Source organism: Triturus cristatus, chromosome 2_1 (genome assembly GCF_964204655.1).
Source record: "Triturus cristatus chromosome 2_1, aTriCri1.1, whole genome shotgun sequence".
Taxonomy (NCBI): Eukaryota; Metazoa; Chordata; class Amphibia; order Caudata; family Salamandridae; genus Triturus; species Triturus cristatus.
The window spans coordinates 834,590,833-834,611,154 of NC_140581.1; the positions used below are offsets into that span (position 1 = coordinate 834,590,833).

The window sequence follows — 20,322 nt, forward strand, 5'->3', positions numbered from 1 at the left end:
AATTACTGTTGAAAGTTGTCACCATCAACTGTAAAACACACCATATAAGACTAATACATGTAAATAGCCACCCCACCATAAATGTGTTGTCAATTAGGGATAGACTCTCTCTCGCTCTTAAAGTCCAAGTAAACTTAGTTGGGGTATCTCCATTTATTCTTTTTGCTACATACACTTATTGCTGACTAAATCGAAAAAGGAACGCCGAGGACCCCTACAATTAGCATCTAGAAAGAAATTAAAGGAAAAATTCCAGAAATCCCTCATGCTCGCCTAAGAACAAAACAAGAGGATAACGAGCACTAAGATTTTGATAAATTATTTAAACACGGAGATGTGAATACATAAATAATGAAAATATTTCCTCTGCCTTGCATATAAGGATAAAGTTACCTGTACAACACCACCATGACCCACAGTAGTTTGTATTGTCTTTCCTATTTCCAACTTATAGGTATTCTGCCACTGAAGATCAGTTAGGACAGGTGCCTACTTCTCACACTAACTACAACTCAGACCTATGTGCTACAGGCACCGCGTACAACATCTTTCATTGCAAAGATGTACACCAACATCAGTTTCCTCTATAAAAAAAAAAAAAAAACCACCATTTCAGTGGTATGGTGCTGACTGATGGCAAAGAATTGGTCTGTTGGTATGTGAAAAAAAGAGAAACAATAGGAGAAGAGGGAACATATTTCCATAAAGGACACTGCACTCTACTACTATGTTCTGGGTCTCTACTATTTGTAACCTGTGGGTAGAATCGAGAACACAATGAAGAAGAAAGGAAGCACTGGAACGACACATGCTTGAACAAACACGTTTTCTAAGAATTCTTGACCAAATTGCACATCGGTTTGAGATGAAGCACAAGTGTAGTGCTAGTAGAAGGCACAATGGATGGCTAAACTAGATGCTCTGCAATTCTGACAACAACAAGGCTAGAGAATGGCACAGCGATTCTGATGGACAGTGTACAGACATTGACGGAAGGGATGCCATGTGCAAGATGTACCAATGGGAGATGTACAAAATATCCTACCTAGCAATTGGGGTGTTGGGCACAGGCTTGCCTCTGTCTGTAACCTGAAGATAACAAGCTGGGAACGACATCACAGACTTTCTTGTGTTCAGAAAATGTCAACAACCGCACCTTACACCAGTGTTGTGCATTTCTTCCTCAGCTGAGTAAGTGTAGACTCATCATTCAGGCAAAGTGGATTCAACACCTTGGCTCCAAAGGAAGATTGTGCCGCACAGTACGACCTTATCAGAGGCACACAGAGTTTGTAATGCACACTGTAAAAGTGATGACGTCAAGAAGGGTGCTTTCCAGAAGATCAGCCTTATGTCACAGGAATCCATTGGTTCATATGTGCATAAAGTGGGAGAAAACAGTGTGCATGCCCTGTCTGCCAGCTGGACGTCTGACAGCAAGGGACCAGACGCAACAAGCCAGCCAGGTGGCCTGGAATAGGCCAATTGGAAGAGGAAACAGGCTATCGAACCTGTCCAGCAGGTTTCACAGGAGTATACCTGCACAAATTGATTCTACCAACTGGAAGAGGTTTAGTGAGTTAGCAATATCACTGCTTCTTGATATAGGCACAGCTCTGGCAAAATCAATAGTGCACATCTACAAAAAACTTGCCAGAACCAACTCAACCTGATTGAATCAAATCTTAGAAAAGTAATGTGCGGTTTACTCAAATTGACAAAAGAGATGCAAAATTCACAAAATATATTTTCTATGGGAAGCGTGGTGTAATCTAAAGTAGCATTGCTATTACCAACACTAATACATATATAGTTCAATGCCCACAATCTGTTTGCTGACTCAAGCAGAATCCCTCATTTGTATCTGTTAACGGGATTTTTCGCCACAATAATTAGTACTTTCCTCCAAAACTTTTATGAAATTTCCAATATCACAATCAATTTAAAACATTAAAGAAGGCATAAAATATTATAGCATAAAACGGTCTATTAACATAAGTGGAAAAAAACAGCTCTCCATTTTGGGAAATCTCTGGGTATTTGTGTACAATTGATTCTGATCTTCAAAAACGATTCACATCCTCAAAGTAATATGGACAGTATTTACTGCATGATTTGGGTTCATTATGCAGGACCTCTTGAAGGCATCATCTTAAAAATAAAAGGGGGTAAAATGTCCTAAAAAGTTTTTTAAAAATCCAAATCCAAGCAGTAAGATTGTGAAACATCATTAGTGCAAAATATATGTACAGGGATTAATATTTATAACATTTTATCCAAAAAATGAAACCATCAGCAAAGGAAGTACACAAAGTCAGCAGCACTTTCGTTTCTCATCTTCAGAGACCAGTTCAGGTTCATTAAATGTATTGAACAAGCCCTCTGTGGGGAAATGCTCCAAAATGGCTACACTTTAAGGAGCAGTATGAAAAATGGAGGCCGGTCACAACTCTCAAGCTGCTGTACCTGCATCAGAGAACGCACAAGCAAATTAAGTCTAGGTCGTGTCTCGCCCTCAATTACACCAAACAAGTAACACAGTAGCAGGGAGACTGGACAACTGGCCAGAGTCCGAATACAGCCGACACTAGAGATGCAGAGTGGGTGTGTGAGGCTCACCGGTCAGTGGCTCAACTGGCTCCACTGGAAAGGAGAGGTATGTTCCATTGCAGACACAGGGCTGAGACAGTTCTCCACTTAAGGGAGCTCCAATATTCACTTAAGGCAGCTCCAACACAGCCAGGATTAGACTTCAGGACTAAACAGCTGAACACTCAGAAGCAGATCCTCTCCTCAGCACGATCCCATCAAAAGGAAGTATGGACTCTTCCAGTGAACAAAGGAAAGTTTGACCAAATCAGTCCCAGATGGAAGTCCCTTTCTAATAGACGTTGCAATTCTGTCAAAGAAGCCCGATCCCTCGCTGTGAATTCACCACAGTCCAGTTGTCTTTGGGAACGAATTGGAGCATGGCGCCTGCCCTCCGTCTTGAACCACGACCAGGATTCCCCTGCACAACAGTCTAATGCAGAGGGCTTAGTTGATAACTTCACCCCACCAAAGAGCTTACTTACCCTGATGGGTGTCAGTAAAACGGGCCTATGGGCTCAAAACGTCCCGGAGCTCTGCTTATTTCTCTACTAAAGGTTTCCTGAGCTGGGAAGGCATAAATCCATGGGGCACGACTCATATCTGCCCTGGTTTGACCAAGATTAAGGAGTTGGTATCACTGAGCTCCTTCTGGCCACAGAACCAAGGGAGAGAAACACCGGAGGCCAAAGCAATACCACCTTTCAATCCCAACAAATCTTGAAGTATACTGCAGGCTTAGTTAGCCATGTGATGCAGTGCAGGCCGAGCGGGGCTTCTTTGGGGAGCTCAGCCCCTCCCTGGAAAACAAGGCTCAAGCAGGTGGTACTGAAAGTGGAATCACAGCCCGCCAGGGTGGATAAGCGACTTGAAAGGTCCATGGCATACCCTAGAGCTAGTGACATATATGAGGCCCCACCAGGGGTTTGGTTTGGGCTTCCTGTATGTCTTAGGGATGGGAGCCATGTGGCGAGCAAGGTGGGTAGCTGCTGACTGCCTCTGCCCTCCTAGAGCAAGCATCGCTCAGCGTAAAGCCTGGGAGGGCATCCATCCCTTGCCATGAATGGATTGGCACTCTCACCTTGGCAGGAAACTGCTTTTGTGAGCAGCCAAGTTCTCTTCTCCTCGAGCTCGGCCAGGTTTACACAGGGAGGTAGGCAGCTGGGTGGGTGCAAGGGAACTTGGTGCACCACCGGCTAGGAAGACAGCCCTTGTACTGGGGGACCCTTACAAAAACATTTTGCATGGCCATTTCCACCCTTGAAATAATTGAAATTGTACTTTCTAATTATAAAGTACATGTTTTTCTGGAGAGAAAATGGGAAGAGTTGTTTAGTGGAAGAAGTTACCTTATGATGATAAACGTTTTTCTTTTGGAGGAAAAAAGAATACGGTTTTAAGGGGAAATTTACTATTTAGGCCCCCACAGACAAACTGCAGCAGTTCAATGTAATAGAATCACACATGTAAAGCGGAGACTTTCACAGCTTTCCATGCAAATTCAAGAGGATATAGGCGAATTGCTGGTGGAAATTTAGAATACATTGATTGATTTTTCCTTGACGTCACCCTTGAACCTGGTGCATAATTGCAATAAACAGGTCGTGCATCTGACTGCCAGAAGATATCAGGGTACATCTTGCATTTTTTGGATATTACATGCAATTTAGCACAGAATGACATTTTGAAAAACAACACCAGTGTAAAAGAAAAATTACAACGTTTACAAAAATGATGGCACAGTGTAGAAAGGCATGGAAAACTAGAATGTTTTTTAGTGGCTGTGTAACAAATCTGGGTCAGTTGTGACAAGAATATGTCATCAGATAAGACCCAACGCTTAGAGACCTGAAAGGAAATCCTGCAGGAATGGGACTGAGCAAATGGGGTGTGAGAAGTTGGCCTGGTACGTGCTGTCCACTAGTTATAGTGGGCACCTTGCACGAGCCCAAACAACCCCTTATTGATGATAGGTTAAAGACAACCTTTACTTAAAGCTATCCTAGTAGTAGCTATGGAGAGCAGCCTTCAGGCCAAGTCTTGAAGGAATGTAAAGCAGCTTGTTTTACCAGTATATAATCTCTTGAGTGGCTAAATGAAAGGAGACCACACCAGATATATATATAAAATATATCTATTTATTACTAAACACACCCCTCCAGTAACTAGCTAGAGGCAAATGCACATAAGTTACACTTCAAATATCACAGTAAATTAGCACAATACACGTTAGGCCCTAGGGGCGGACCAAACCATATACTAAGAAAGTGGTATAAGAACCACGACTTGACTAGACACAAGGCCTAGAACCTGTAGAATTGCTGGGAGCCCAAGGAACCACCCAAGGTAGTGACACAGGAGACCCACGGGGGCCGTGTGCAGTGTGAGAATACAGCCGCGAGCTCCCGTTAGCTTCTATGGGGAAAGTCGCGGTTAGATTTTTTAAGTTTAAGGACACTTAGAGATGCACTAGGAACAAACCCATTTGGACTTAGATGGTTCTAGGGCCAACACCCACGGGAGCACCGGAGTACTTGTGTTATCTCACCCAGGGAAGCCGGGTGCATAGGTGTCAAATGGTGACTGGTTGCGTCGTCGTTTTCAATGGCAGGAGAAGAAGAAGTGCTGATGCCGTGAAGAGGAGAAGTGTCCGAAGAGATCCAAGCCTGGATCAAAGATGTGAAGAACCTGAAAGCAGAGGGGACAGAGTCTGGGCCACTTGCCAGTGACCAGGGGCACAATAGACGAATGCCCACCGATGTCAGGTGCTTCGGGTGAGAAGAGGGGAAGCTTGACTCTTCAGCCACGAGGACCAGGAGGTGTCCAAGATGACCAGGAGCTGGATTCGAGCTGTCCCACAAAGGATGTCGAGTGCTGCAGCGTCGGTGCCTGGATTGGACACAACAAGCCTTGGTAACAGCAACCCACGCAGGAAGAGAAGAAATACTTCGGTGCGGACCAGCAAGGTCCTGGGGACTTCCCTAGCGATGGAGAATCAGGGCACGTCTAGAGCAACCAGGGAAGCCCAATGGAAGTAAGAGTTGCCTTCACAGGGACCCAAGAGTCAACGGACCAGGGACTGCGAAGGTACCTCGAGCGAACACACAAAAGGCGGGCTCAGGGAACACTCGTGGAGTGTAGGCCAGCAATCTTCGGTGGAAAAGGTGCTCGGGGTCTGGGCTACAAGTAACCCAATGCACAGTCTCAAGGGACGCCGAGAAGCTGATGCCCGTGCAAATGTTCGCGGTGACCAGGAGGTCGGTTCCACGTTACCCACGACAGCTACGGGTCTCAGCTTTGCTGGGGACTCGGGTCGGCCTCGGGGAAGTCTGGAAATCCACCTCCTGTGCTGCAAAGTCTTCGGAGATGCACACCGGTCAGATGCTTCGTTGGTGCCTGCCAAGCAGGGCAGTAACTCCTTTACTCCGAAGGGAGATTCTTCAGTCATCTGGCGTCGTGCACTTCGTCAAAGTTCCAGGATTCAGTTTCAGAGTTTCGTCCAGGGATATCTAAAGTTCTGGTTACAGAGGTTCCTTCTTTATACCCAAGGAAGGGGTTGGACTAACTCAGGGGACCCACCTATGGGATGGTTTGGAAAGAGGGGGGCTACACCCATTTCCTTTGTCCAGTTATGCGCCAAAGCAGGGGCTGGTAGCCCCTGCAACCGGTTTGAGATGGGACACCAAATGAGCCCCCAGTGCAGGACTTCAAAGCACTCTGAGTGCACCCACCCAGCCCCAATACACTAAAGCCTGTCTGGGAGGTGGTAACACCTCCCTGTGACAGGAAACCTATTGTCCAGGCCTCCCCTGCCAGAGTTTCGGTCAGCAGCAGGAGGCCAGACTCATGTCTGTGGCTGCAGCATTCATTTTGTGATGCCAGGGCTCTTTTAGGCTGGTACCGGGTATACCGGTGCTGTCATGTCTCTTCCTCTAGAAGGGTGGGATCATACTCCCACACCAGTTACTGGTGTGGGGGTATGATTCCAATGTGTTTGACACCAAATACGACATGTTTTCGTGCAGCCAGTCTGTTAGACGGACCGGGAGGGTCGGCCGAGGACAAGGGGAGAGGTCTCCGGGGAGAGCCGTCTCCAGCGATCGTACAGACAAATAACTTCCCCCCCACAGACAGATACCACACAAGGAGATGAGTTAGCGTTCTCTATAAGCACTTCTTAAGGTACGATGAAAAGGTACAAGGAGGTCTGGACTCAGGGGTCCCCTCGATTCAAGTCTCTCAAGATGGGAAAAGGGGGTAGCGGGACAGTCTGGTTACCAGTCTGGTAGTTGAGATGGTATGGTGGGTAGCTCACAATCCTCGAGCTTGGTGGTCTAGCTGGTACGGGCCGCGGCAGCGCCAGCAGGTCCCGGTGAAGATGGTCGATACACGGTCCGCGGCAGCGCCAGCAGGTCCCAGTGAAGATGGTCGATGTACGGTCCGCGGCAGCGCCAGCAGGTCCCGGTGAAGGTGGTCGTTACAACGGGCCGCGGCAGCGCCAGCAGGTCCCGACGAGGATGGATGTTGCAGAAGGCCGCGGCAGCGCCAGCAGGCAGGACGATAGTTCACAAGATAGGGCTACGGCAGCGCCAGTAGTCCGTCAAGGCTGAGTTCTCTCGGTGTCTCTCGACTCCAGGATACAACTGCCTTCCTGCTCCGGAGCTGCTCCAGTTATAGGGCAGGCGCCCTTTGATGTCCGGACCCTCGCACTTGGAGGTCGGAGGGTCCGGGATGAAGGTGTCCAGACACCCAGCGGGGGGTGGAGCCGGTGCCTGGGGAAGCTGGAGGCGATCGTCACCTGGCGGGGGAGAGTCCTTGGCGCTTCGTTCTCCCATTGACCTGCCAAGTGGTCCGCTCACCTCCTGGGTGGATGGTGGTGCCGGGATGTCGGGGCCGGCCAGGCCCAGGGTTAGGGTCGGGTGGAGGCCACGCGGCCTCGTGGCGCAGGGCCCCAGATGGCGGCTTGACCCGGCCGAGGGAGCCGGTGGTGGCTTGGGCCCGTGATACATGGAGGTCCGAGGGCAGGAGTTCCGTCGGGAGACGGGGTGCGGGTGATTCTCGTGGGTCACGCCTGGCGGGCCGGGGCTTGGGCCCTGTCATGCTGGGAGGGAGCAAGCCCTTTGTGTGGCCTGTCCAACACAGTCCAAAGTTAGCATTTACCGTTTGGTTATAATGCACTTAAAGAGTATATGGTCAGGCTGCATCACAGACACCCCGGATAAGAGATTCCGATGGCTGCAGAGGGGCTCTGCTCATGCATAGGCACCCTCTCACACAAAACCAAGCACCCTGCCTTCAGGATTGATAAGGCCTCCCATAGGGGTGACTGATAGGTTTATATGTGCAGTGATAGGTGAGATATAGTGATCCTATATCTCTGTAAGGGGTGCATGCACCACCCTACCCAGGCTGCAGTAGCAGACCTGTGGTGTCATTTTGGAGGGCTTCCCAGGGGGTGGCATAATACATGCTGCAGCCCCTGGTAGGCCTTTGGGGTAACTATGCCTGGGTACATAGTATACCATATACTAGGGTCTTATAAGGGCACCTCAGAATCCAATCTGTTATGTATCTAAGGTACAAGGAATCCATTTAGAGAGGAAGCAGCTAGGCTGGGGTCCTGAATACCAGGGCCCCAGCCAGACTAAAGTTGAAAAACAGTGTTACATCAGCAAAAAGTGGGGGTAACCATAAGAAGCAGATCCTACTCTCCTACATGGGGGAAATAGATCAACAAGAAGGGATCAAGAGGAAGAGCAGGGGTGAAGACAAACGTGTGGGGCACAATTGAACAATACAAATAGCAGAAACCAATAAGGCAAAAAAGATGGAGACATTTTGATAAAACAATACAGAGAATGGAGGCATTGCGCATGTGTATTTGTAAGAACTGTACTGCAGGATTTAAGCCACTTACTTTAGAGTGCAATAGACTACCATGATGAAACAAATGCTAGCCAAGGCACCAAAGGTTTTTTGTTAAGTGCTGATTACTTGAGAGAGTGAGGAAAGAGTTGTAAAAGTTAAATGGCAATCATTTCATAGAAAAAGGAAGATTAAAAGAAGAAGCTATATGCAAGGGATTAACTGAGGGGAGAGGAAACTCATACAGGCCAGACACTGAGGAATCCCCCACTCTCCAAAACGAAGAATATGTAATTTTTTATGAGCCTCCTTCCACAACCACATTTGTCAAGCAGTGAAGACCTGCAACTTATGCCGCCATCTTGTGAACAACATCACCCCTATCCCGCAGGAATCATGGAACATCTCCAATAAAGGTCATCATCATATCGCGTGTAGACTATTGCAACTTCCTAAATGCCGACTCCACAGCAAGGACAATCCAATATCTACAGACTGACGAAACCGGACTGCAAAGCCAGCCTATAACTTGAATCCATCGACCCATAACCAAGAAGCTCAGAGATGCCTCTGTTGGCTCCTAGCATTTCTCAAAGTTTATGATAGTAAATATCTAACACTTGAATGATTCTCCAGCAGGAGAAATTAACCATCATGTGGAGTTCAAGATGTTTAAAATGAAACATCTGAATTCACACTTTCGGGGTCTGGATCCACAACTGGGTCTCTGTGCACCTGTATCTGAACCCCCAGTATCAGCGGCATAAAGCAGCCACCCCATTATAGAGAAACCTATAGCCGAGTGTCCAGATTGTGCATGCGAGTTGTGTCTTTGCTCAATTAATTTGTAAAGGTTGAGTATTCTGCAATGGGCTTTGCCACGATACGTCTTACATTTCTCTAGAAATAATACATTGTTTATTGAAGTTTTAACTAAATAGCCATGGAGTTTAGCAACAATGAACACCGTTAGCTTTCTAGAAATATCGCAGCAGTTAGTTCTTCTTAGATGGAGATTTGTTACGCTCCAGTGTTGCTTTCATGCCTTGCTGAATGCTTTGTATTCCTTCTGAACCTGCTCTAATCTCTTCCCTGGGTACTTCTAATATTCTATTATGTGTTCATTGTGAAGAAGACAGAGTTGGAGAAATGCACAAATCTGACAGATTTATCAATAATCAATTGGTCCCTGATTGCTTGCGATTGTACATTGATGCTGGTATCAAGAACATTCACTGGGAGTCTACAGGAGAAACCCTTAGAAGAAAGCCAAGCTTTCCGGTAATCGGGGGCTTGAACAACATGTTTAAGACTTATTGCATCCCAGCTGGATTGAATAAAGAGAACAGCTGGAGATGCACAAAGTTGCAAAGAAAAAAATCAAAAGTTTTAATAAAGAACGTTTAGATCTTTATATGTACCTGGTAGGGGCCTCTTTCCTTTACCTGATGAGTTACCACTGCAGCATGGAGTTTACTCACCAAGAGATTAGGGGTTGGGAAAGTAAAATTTAGCATTGTTTGACCACCAATGACATAACAGAGGAAACACAAAACTAAAACAGTCTCTTTATGATCATGCAGTAACCCTACACATTCATGTATTCATTCATTCAAGCAAAATATGCCACTGGCCTATATAACAAAAACTACGTACGTCAGTTGAGCACAGTTAAAAATGAAACAATTCCAAAAACATAACGTATTAAAAAAGCATAATTTTTTTATTGGTTTATACAAAAAAGAGGGATTAGCCTCCACAATTTAAAAAAAAAAACAATGAAAAACAATTCATATACAGAAAACAGACAGTCGACGCAGCGATTCGGCGAGTTATGGATGTGGCACCTTCTTCAGGACGGTTTTCTCTCGTTTTTTACGTTGAGACTTGTAGTCAAACTTTCAATTTTAAAAAACAACAAAGTGGCATCATGATTTGCACTGTTGCTGGTTACCAGTGGTATTCACTCAAGCGACCTGTTGATATAAAATCAAAAGCATATAATATGCTGTACGCAAGAAGGCCACTGTGTTTTAATTGGTTCCAAGTTCGTAAATCACAGTAATAGCTTAAAGGAATGTCTCCGTGATTCTTAGCTTTCCTCTTATTATTATGCTCAAATGGGCACAAACTTCCTCGTTTTCTTAAAATCTCAGTGCCTCTGGACCACTCTTTTTATCATTAAGGGTCTTCAACCAGAGCAACAGCCTCCCTGCCTTCTCAGACGTACAGATTCCGGTCCAGAGGCACTGAGATTTTAAGAAAACGAGGAAGTTTGTGCCCATTTGAGCGTAATAATAAGAGGAAAGCTAAGAATCACGGAGACATTCCTATAAGCTATTACTGTGATTTACGAAATTGGAACCAATTAAAACACAGTGGCCTTCTCACATACAGCATATTATATGCTTTTTATTTTATATCAACAGGTCGCTTGAGTGAATACCACCGGTAACCAGCAACAGTGCAAATCATGATGCCACTTTGTTGTTTTTTAAAATTGAAAGTTTGACTACTAGTCTCAACGTAAAAAACTAGAGAAAACCATCCTGAAGAAGGTGCCACATCAATAACTCACCGAAACGCTGCGTCGACTGTCTGTTTTCTGTATATGAATTGTTTTTTTTTTTAAATTGTGGAGGCTAATCCCTCTTTTTTGCATAGAACAAAAATAAAAATGTATGCTTTAAAACGTTATGTTTTTGGAATTGTTTAATTTTTAACTGTGCTCAACTGACGTACGTAGTTTTTGTTATATAGGCCAGTGGCATATTTTGCTTGAATGAATGAATACAAGAATGTGTAGGGTTACTGCATGGTCATAAAGGGGACTGTTTTAGTTTTGTATTATCTCACCCTGTCCCAATTGGATTCTAGGGCATCTCCCTTTGTTTTTTTGATAACAGAGATAACACCTTATCGTACTATTAATTCCTTTACAGCCTTTGATTTTCTGCTACAGGTGAAGCAAGCAACAGAAAGTAAACCGCACTCTGGCAGTCATGCTTACTTTGTGTTTCTTCAGTTGCCTTCATGTCCCCAGAGACTGCAGGGAACAAAAGCAGTTCCGGGACTACCAAATAGCCAGTCAGTTATTGTTGCAGCCAGCCTCCCCCCCCCCCCCCCCCTAAAATTAATGGGTATGTATTGCGGCATGTGCCACTGTAAAACAAAAAACAGTAAACATGATCTCCCCAGCTGTTTTCATCAATGAAGAACCAATGCAAAACAGTTTAACAACAGTAATGCCTGAGGATAGGAAAAAAGCTAAACAAAGCGAGTCAGGAATAGGAGGTGACGCCAGTCTGTTTTGATCTTTCTAGAAAATGCCTATTAGTTTCTCCTTCCAATAAGTGTCTGATGCAGAAAACGTAAGGCTCAGTTGATTTCCAAAGACATTTCTCAATTGTTAGAAGGCAGCCTTCTATGGTTACAGAATTTATGGCTACAAACATGTGATGGGAAAGTAGAGACTATGGCGACATTGGGTATTCATTCACAGGAATATACTGCTGGTCAGGTTAATGTTTCACAATGCAAACAGAGAATGTTGGTGCCCTTGAGGAACATAAAGATGAAAATGGCTTAGCAGTGTAAAAACATACAGGCTGGGGGTCCCAAGCATACTTACAGACGTTAAAGCTTCCACATTAGCCCCAACAAGACAGAGGTAGCGCACAACATCCAGTATCCCATTACTTGCTGCCAGGTGCAAAGGTGTCCTTCCATACTGAGAAAGAAAACATGCACAGTAAGGTTACATAGGAACTCAAACAAGCAGGTGGTTTTAGGTGGCCCACACAGAGCATTCTGAGTTTTCATTCATTATCCACGATGAATATCACTGCATTCTAGAAGACTAAACATCTACTTGACAATAATGGAGAAATTCCATCCCAAAAAGTTTAAATTTTTAGCAAAACTGTTTTTTTCACCCAAAATATTTGTTCTTGAAAAATAAATTTTTCTTTAAAATACAGGTGCATATTAAACGTAGCATTAAGAAATCCATTGTACGTATTGCAAAAGCTGTGAATATTGGCTCTATAGAATCGGACTCTTCTGAGAGAAAGGCATCTTTCCAATAGGCTGCCACTTTCATGTGAGGCAGATGTACGGGAGTACCCTGTCCCGTGTCAGGTTGGACCAGCGGCAGATTGTGCGTATACAAATGTTAATTCAAAACAGTGGGGCAGCCTTCATTTCTAGGAACCTGGATATATAATAGCACAAAAACACAGGTTCCTTTGAAGACTCTTAAAAAAAGGTTAGTATGAGCGATAAGAAATCGACTACTTTCACACCTAATGTGTTTAAGGAATCAATCAAACGCATTCACAATTATGTTTGTTCTTAGGACAGGGCAACAAATTAAGTACCAACACAAATTCTTAGACTAGTCCTTAGACACAGATAACAGAGTTGCGTTACCACATTCGTTTTCAGGATTGCTACTAGAACGGTCTGTTGGCCATGTCCTGATGAAGACTCCAGTAAAATAAGTGCAGATGGTCAAAAGTATTTTTGGACACAGATTAATGTGTTGGTAATGTGGTCTAGTACTCCAAAAAGTGACTGATCCCGGGTTCCACATTCCACTACATAAATACTTCCAGAGCATTGTTGTTTGTTTTTATGTGTGATACCAGTTTCTGACATCTTTTCATGTTGCTTCACCTGAGGGCACTGCCCAGTCACCTCACAGTTTTTATGTAGACCCTGTAAAGTCTTTCAATTGATTACATTTCTTTACACCCATTAAAATAAAGTGCTGTTTAAGCTTTTTCAGTTCCACTTTTAGTTTGGGTTCTTAACGTTCTCCTCTTTCATGTAAGTAAACGTTAATTAATTTAAATGATTTCCTAAACACTTCGGCCCTTGAAAGTAGCCTACTTCTGTCTACTAGTTGTAATTCTTTTTAAAGTATTTATGAAGGGACCTCTGTTTTGTACAATACATGTGTAGCAAGTTTATTGTAAACCACAAAGGATGAAAAACTGCAGTCTTGGCAAAAGCAAATAAAGCAGTCCCAAAGGACTGAAGGAGTTAACTCCCTAAAACTATGAATATTCTTCAAGCATTATTCTGGACACGTGAATTACTGGAAGTTGTAGTGTGATCGGAAACTTACCAACAGCCATATGTGGGAACTGCAGAGGAGTTAAGGTAAAGATTCCAGATAAAAGTGTTTTTTTATATATTCATGAAAAATAATTTTTCATGTCTTTCATTATGAAAGATTCTGACTGAACCAATGTCCTTTAAAGAATACGTTTTAAAAAGGTATTACCCAGTGTTCGAGAACAGTGGGGTGATAAAACTCCCTGTCCTCCATACAGTACCAAATTATGGCACCTCCATAAAAGTGGGGTAGTTGAATCTCAATATAGACTTATTTTATATAGCATGTTCTCTACAACCATTTCCATTTAATGCAAATATGTCTAAACAAAAGCCGGGCTGAAGCTTAGCAACGGCTCTACCTCACGAACAAGTGAGCTAATGCTGAAATTGTGATCTGCAAAGAAATGCACAGGGTGCCCTTCATGCATTTGTACATAGTGTGCCTGTACTGAAACAGACAGATGTGAATAATGCAAAATGTCGCAGCAAAAAGTGAGCTGTGCATCCAATGCATTATGAATGTCAGTCCAATATCAAAATGGTTTTATGAAGCTGTTTCTGACCGATTAATAAGTTTTCTGTTCCTACAGCAGTTCTTTCCAGCAAATAGTTGACACCACTGCAAAAGTGTTGCAGACACAACGCGCCTTGCATAGAGGCACTGGAGCTTATGCATAACAAGTGCGCAACACAGATGCTGAACTCCTGCTTCACATCACAAATGAAACAAAAAGACCTGTAAGAAAACCGTATTAATAGCAATGGAGATGGGAGTCGGCACTAACCTGCTTTCCTGCTGGCTCACTCATCAAAATAATGCTAATAAAGCATGAAAAATGGTGCATGGGAAATTAGATTCACCATTATTAACCCACAAGATAAGATTACATGCAAACAGCTGATGTGATTGCACAGGCCACTTGGCAAGGGGCCCACGGGTAGGACAGATGTCACCAGCCTTGCTGACTCCTACAGCCCAGCCTTAACGTATTGTGCACAGCTGGTGGACCCAAGGAATTCTGGTACATGGAGGGGCCATTATCTGAAGCTGCTTCTGTGACAGTGGAGATGGGGGGCCTTTCCAGTTATGTTTGCAGTCTAGGATATACCGGGCAGTGCTGCAGATCTTCTTGTGCGCATTTCATGCTTTTGGCCATCATCAGAAACCTTTACAGAGCAAGGGCGCCACAAAATGCCTGGATCATGACTGTCAGTGGTTGAAGGAATGCGGTCTAAACCCTCGTGTGTCAGATGCGGAGCTAGAATCTCAAGTGCAGGGGAAAGTGCAGGATGCACGTGGCTGGGAACCCCTGCAAGAGCACAAGCCACAGTAAAAAGTAAACACCCGGGTGTAAACACTGATTCAGCTCTAACCTTCACCTCCCAAAAGTGAAGCAGCGGGCAGTGGCTTCCGTTTCTAACTGTCCGCAGTCTGAAAACTGTCCCCAACTCTCTACAAACTGTCCCCGATGCAGCTCACAGGTGCCTCGGTCATGGCACATGTAAACTCCATACCCGTGGCTCAACATAAACAAGAAGGCCGAGGAAAAACTCCCTTAAAAGCCCCACACTGGCTTTAGGAGGGCTAAAGGTCACCCTTCAGAATGCGTTGTGCCGTTGACCAGGCCTGGTATGGTCCGAGAAGCTCAGCTTTGAGAAGGACCCTCAGGGTCAGGTCTCCTGCTGTCACTCAGAGCTGGGTGGAAGGTCACAGAGCACAAGGCCCCAAGTCAGGAATGCGCTCAGCAGTTCAGAGGACACGAATAGCAGACCTGCTGCTCAGATAATGCCTGTACAACCCCCCCTGCTGCAAGTAAGCCTCTGAACGAGGACAAGGGAGAGCCGTCCCACCTCCCGGGCAAAAGCGACTCTGAATAATTTTGTTTCACACAGTTGTCCACACACACAATACCCTGAAACTTATCTGTGAATCAACCATCTTCATTACACTCTCTACCCAAAAGCTTATCACCCTGAGAAACACAATTATAGCCTAAACAAGATGTCTGTATTATGTGCAGAGTTTCATGTAGCGCCAGCATGTTGGCTGTGGTGACTTCAGCACACTGTACTACGGTAGCATTATTCGTAGGTTACAAGTTTCAGCCTATGAATGATTATATTGGGTGATATCATCACACGATGTGAAAGGATTCCTTCACCGCGAGGGCTCCAGCGAGCTGCTTGAGAGGCTCAGATAGACATGCCTGGTGAAGTGGGTCTCCTATGGGGTGCTGTTCTAGGTACTGACGCAGGTCAGCGGCGGACAGGAGGGCTGTCAGGGCATGTCTGGCTCTTGGGTTCACAGACCACGCACTGCTGATGGACAGCATTATTAGTCTCCCAGGAGAGGGGGGTGTTTATCCAACCCATTATCTTTGCACTCCCATTACCCGACTACAAGGTAAACTCTTTGATGTTGGGGAGGAACCAAAGATTTACAGGTCAACAGAGCTAACCTCTAAGCGCTGGTTGCTCAGAGACTGTACAACAATCTGGACTTTCTCAGACGTTGTGTAGAACTGGTTTCTATGCAACATGTTAGTTACTCCGGATGCAACTCCTTTACAATTAATAGAGGCAAAAAGCGTTTGACTATAAGGACAGTGAGATCATTTTTATCACACAACACCTCAAATGTGTGTCAACAAATGGTTGCAAATCAACATCTGCAGTAATGATTAGTTGAGGGGAGTGTAGGGGGGTTTAACTCACAGAGTCCAATTTGTGTACCATAAATGTAATGCTAAGAAACCACTACAGGGTCAATGCGATGGTGGGTGAGGCCGGGTAAATGATCTAGGTAACATTCTACGCAGACTGACTGAGGGGAAGGAGGACTGCATAATGAGTTTAGGAGTTGGATATGTAAGCATTACATGGACAGTGTTAAAGGGAGTGACACCAAGAACTGGATCGGTGGGGGAGAGCCACTAGGTTAAAGAGATCTGGACACAAGTAAAGGAGGAATTAAAAAGCAGACAAGAATGGGTCGAGGGTCAGACAGCATCAGACATGCAGGGGGTTAGATAAATAAAAAAAATCAACAAAAAAAATAATCAGACAAGCAGTTTGAGAGTATGATAGAACACAAAAAGACCAGGCATGGGGGTAAAGAAGGATCAGACACACAGGGAATGGATGCATCCATGATTTGTCACTTGGGGCACAGGGAGCTAAGGAGGATCAGACATGTGAAAGTATGAGCCCAATGAACAAGTTAATTACCTTCAGTAATGCTCTTTCTTGTGGTCTATCTAACCGCAGAGTCCTCAACTACAGAATATCCCCAGGCACCAGACTGGATCCAGACGCTTTCACAGCAGTCCTCCTGCACACCACTAGGCAGCGCCATATTGCTCCGAATTGACTTTCATTCCCTCCTCGAAGTAACAATCATGAGCGCCACCCCTGCACACATGGCAGTTTCTTTCTCGATTCTATCCACGCTCGGACCAGGAGGAAAAAAGTAATGAGAGGTACGAGTGTGTAGATCTCCAATTTGGGACCTTTTGAGGTGGGAAAAGAGACCATTCCATGGAACAGGGATGTGGGAATCTGCTGTTAGATAGAATGTTCACTAGAAAGAATGTTAAGAAGGCAAGTAACTTGCCCTCATGATGGATACATCTAATCACAGATTCCACACCCTTCAAATAAATACCAAAACAGCACCTCCCAAAGTGGAGGGTCTGTGGAATGGCCTCATACCAAAAAGTGCTGCAGGACAGAATAGAAAAAGTGCTCTTCACGTTGGACCTGGCTGTCAAGGCAGTGTTGCTTTGTGACTGTGTGAACCGATGCTCACATTGCAGTCTGACAAATGTCCAGAACATCACCTAACCTTTCTTTGCCCCAGAGAACCCCACAAAAAGTTGATCATCCAGCTGGTGGTTTCTGGTGTGACTGATGCACAAAGCTCAAGGTTCTTTTGGGGTCTAGCCAATTAGTCCTCTCCTCCTGTTTTGAGGGGCATGGCGTAAAAAAAAAAATCATTGGGAGGGTGATGGATTGCCTGACAGGAAAGTAGGTCACACCTTTTGGCAAAAAGACCACCATGGTCCTCAACACCAGTTTGCCCAGAAAAAGGTGGTGTAGAGTGGCTGCATTGAGGGAACCTGATATTCACTCAGGCACAAACGGAGCATACGTGAGGAACGTCAGGACCAACTTGAGATTCTCCTGTGTCATCAAAAAAAGATTGGGTGGATAAGGCCGGAAGGTTAAAAAAAATAACTTTTAATGGAGCCTGCTTAAAGTCACTGGTGGACCAGAGAAAAACAAAGCATCTGAGAGTTTGGCTTGTAATGGGTCTGTGTTGCGGACTCTACACCAGGCCAAAATTGATCCCAGTACTCAGCATAAATGGACTTTGTAGTGGGGCTCCATGCAACAAGGATAACATCTAGGATCTAAGGATGTAGATCAAATGCAGTCAACTACAACCACGCAATCTCCATGTATCAAGGTGTAAATTGCACAGGCTCGGTGCAGAACCCTGCCCAGCTGCCCTCACAGAAGATTCTCCTGAAGCAGAATCCTAATCGGGGACCAGACGTTCATATCCAGAGGTTCTGGGTGCCATACTCTCCTGGCCCAATCCACGGCCACTAGGATGGCCTGGGCCCGTTTGTTACGGATCTTTTTCCTTATTCCAGGGCAGGAGAGGCAGAGGCGGAAGGGTGTACAGGAATTCCATGCTCAACTCAATAGCCAGAATGCCTCACTCAGAGAGAGACATTTTGGAAAACTCCAGTGTTCAACCGTTTTGACACTGTGTGTTCTTGACAGTGGCAAAAAGAACCATCTAGATTCCTCCCCATGGTGGGAAAATGCCTAGGGCCACCTCAGGGTCTGACTGACATTTGTGTTCCACCAGGAGCTGTCAGATAAGCTCGTCCACCCTGGCATTCAAAGGTCCCATAAGGTGATTAAGCTTAGGACCCTGGAACCCACACCACCTTTCTTGATCCAGTGTCACCTGGCGATTGTGTTTTCCATAAGATCTGTACTTGCCTTGCATGGATGGGTGGTAGGAATGCCTTCAATATCAGATTAAAGGCCTGCTACTTCAACAGACTGATGTGGAGCAGAGTTTCCGTACAAGACCAAAGTCCTCTGAATTCGCGTCTGTCACCATTATCAGCTCTTGGAGGGGAAGGGAGAGGGGTCTGCTACTGGTCCAATTGCGTTTGAGAAGCCACCATTGAAGATTTTTTGCAGTTCCCTCTGAAACTTGGAGGAATTCCGACAGGTTCCCTCGGTGCTGGCTCCACTGAGACTTCATATTCCACTGCAGAGCCAGACTATGCCACCTGGGATAGTCGATGAGCAGGATGCAGGAGCCCAACAGGACATAAAGGTTTTCATTAAAAAGCCGCTCTGATGTGGATGGAAGAAGGAGTGGGTCAGAAAGAAATGGAAGGGCACAGCGCCATTGAACAATAAGAAGGACCTAACTGTCGACTGTTACAGCTTTCCACCCAGTGAGGAAATGTTTGATATGGTCTCAAACAGGGTGGTTGTGCTCTCCTAAGGGAAACGAAAGCGGCTTGGAGGCTGATGTTGCAGGGATGTGGGACTGGTAAGGTAGCTGCCCCTCGTGGCATGTACGTTGACTGGGTGATCCCAGACCCCAAAAGAGGTGGAATGTCTGCTGCTGGGATGGACAAGGGCTTGATGGTGCCAGTATCCCAATCCTCTGGAACAGCCTTAAATGGGATGAAATTATTGAAATTGGCAGGCAGTGAGAGACTCAAAGAATGTGCCATGGCCTTTCCCTTCTTGAAGTGTTACAGGGCAGAATCTGCGTTCTCATCAAATAGGGGAGATCAGTCAAAGGAAATATCCATAAGTGAACCTTGTACATCCAGAGAAAAGCCTGCAGACCACATCCAAGCATGGTGACGGAGCACCACACTAGGGCCGACAACTCTGTCCAAGCATAAGGTAGTATCCAGGCAAATCCGCATAACATATCTGGTCTCATACTAACCATCCTGAATGGTTTGAGCCAGGGAGACCCGAAATTCCTCAGGGACCGCCAGCAACATCTTGTTGACAATATCCCAGAGGGCATGTGTATATTGTCCAAGCAGACAACTGGCACTGACCGCCATTAACACAAAGCTGGCTGATGTAAACATTTGCTTCCTAAATACCTCAATCCTCGTTTACTGGTGGAAGCCTTGACTACCAGACTCTCAGGAGGGGGATGTGGTGTCAAAAATCGGGGCTGCCTAGCATTGGTCTGTATCGTCTGGTTACCTCCCAGTTCACTAGTGAGCAAGAACAAGGTTTAGCCAAGGTGCCCAGTGATGTGTCAGTAAGTAAAGAGCTTCATTGAATTGTAATGAAGCCTAAGAGAAAGGAGAAGTTTAGAGCCCACGGACCTCCTGTAAGTCCATGCCATCACCATAGTGTGCGGGTAAGACATTTCCAAGTGCTGGTAGACTCTGATCAAAGTCTGAGCCAAAAAGTAGGTGGTGCACCTGAGGGCAGCTTCGCAGCACAGGCAGCGTTTTGCTTTAATCTGACTGTACGGTGATCAGATGCGTCTGGGTCAATTAAGGCGAAATGACTGGATCAATGTCAAACACTGGTTTTCATGAAGGGTCCTGCTCTGGTGGTGTCACGCAGGCACTGACGTCGAAGGGACCACCGCAGATTTTTGCCAAAGAAGTCAGTATTGAAGCCAGTGCAGAACCTGAAGGATTCTTGGAGCTCAAAGACACACCAGTGGGA

The 20,322-nt window shown here is 45.4% G+C and overlaps 1 protein-coding gene across 1 annotated transcript in view; it reads right to left on the reverse strand.

Annotated features, from left to right (window-relative positions):
- Nucleotides 1–20,322, reverse strand: part of DAPK1 (death associated protein kinase 1) — a 568,454-nt gene that overhangs the window by 124,041 nt on the left and 424,091 nt on the right. The window contains exon 18 of the mRNA XM_085632914.1: nucleotides 12,086–12,184. Coding sequence (XP_085489040.1) covers nucleotides 12,086–12,184 — 99 coding nt within the window. The remainder of the gene's footprint in view (nucleotides 1–12,085; nucleotides 12,185–20,322) is intronic.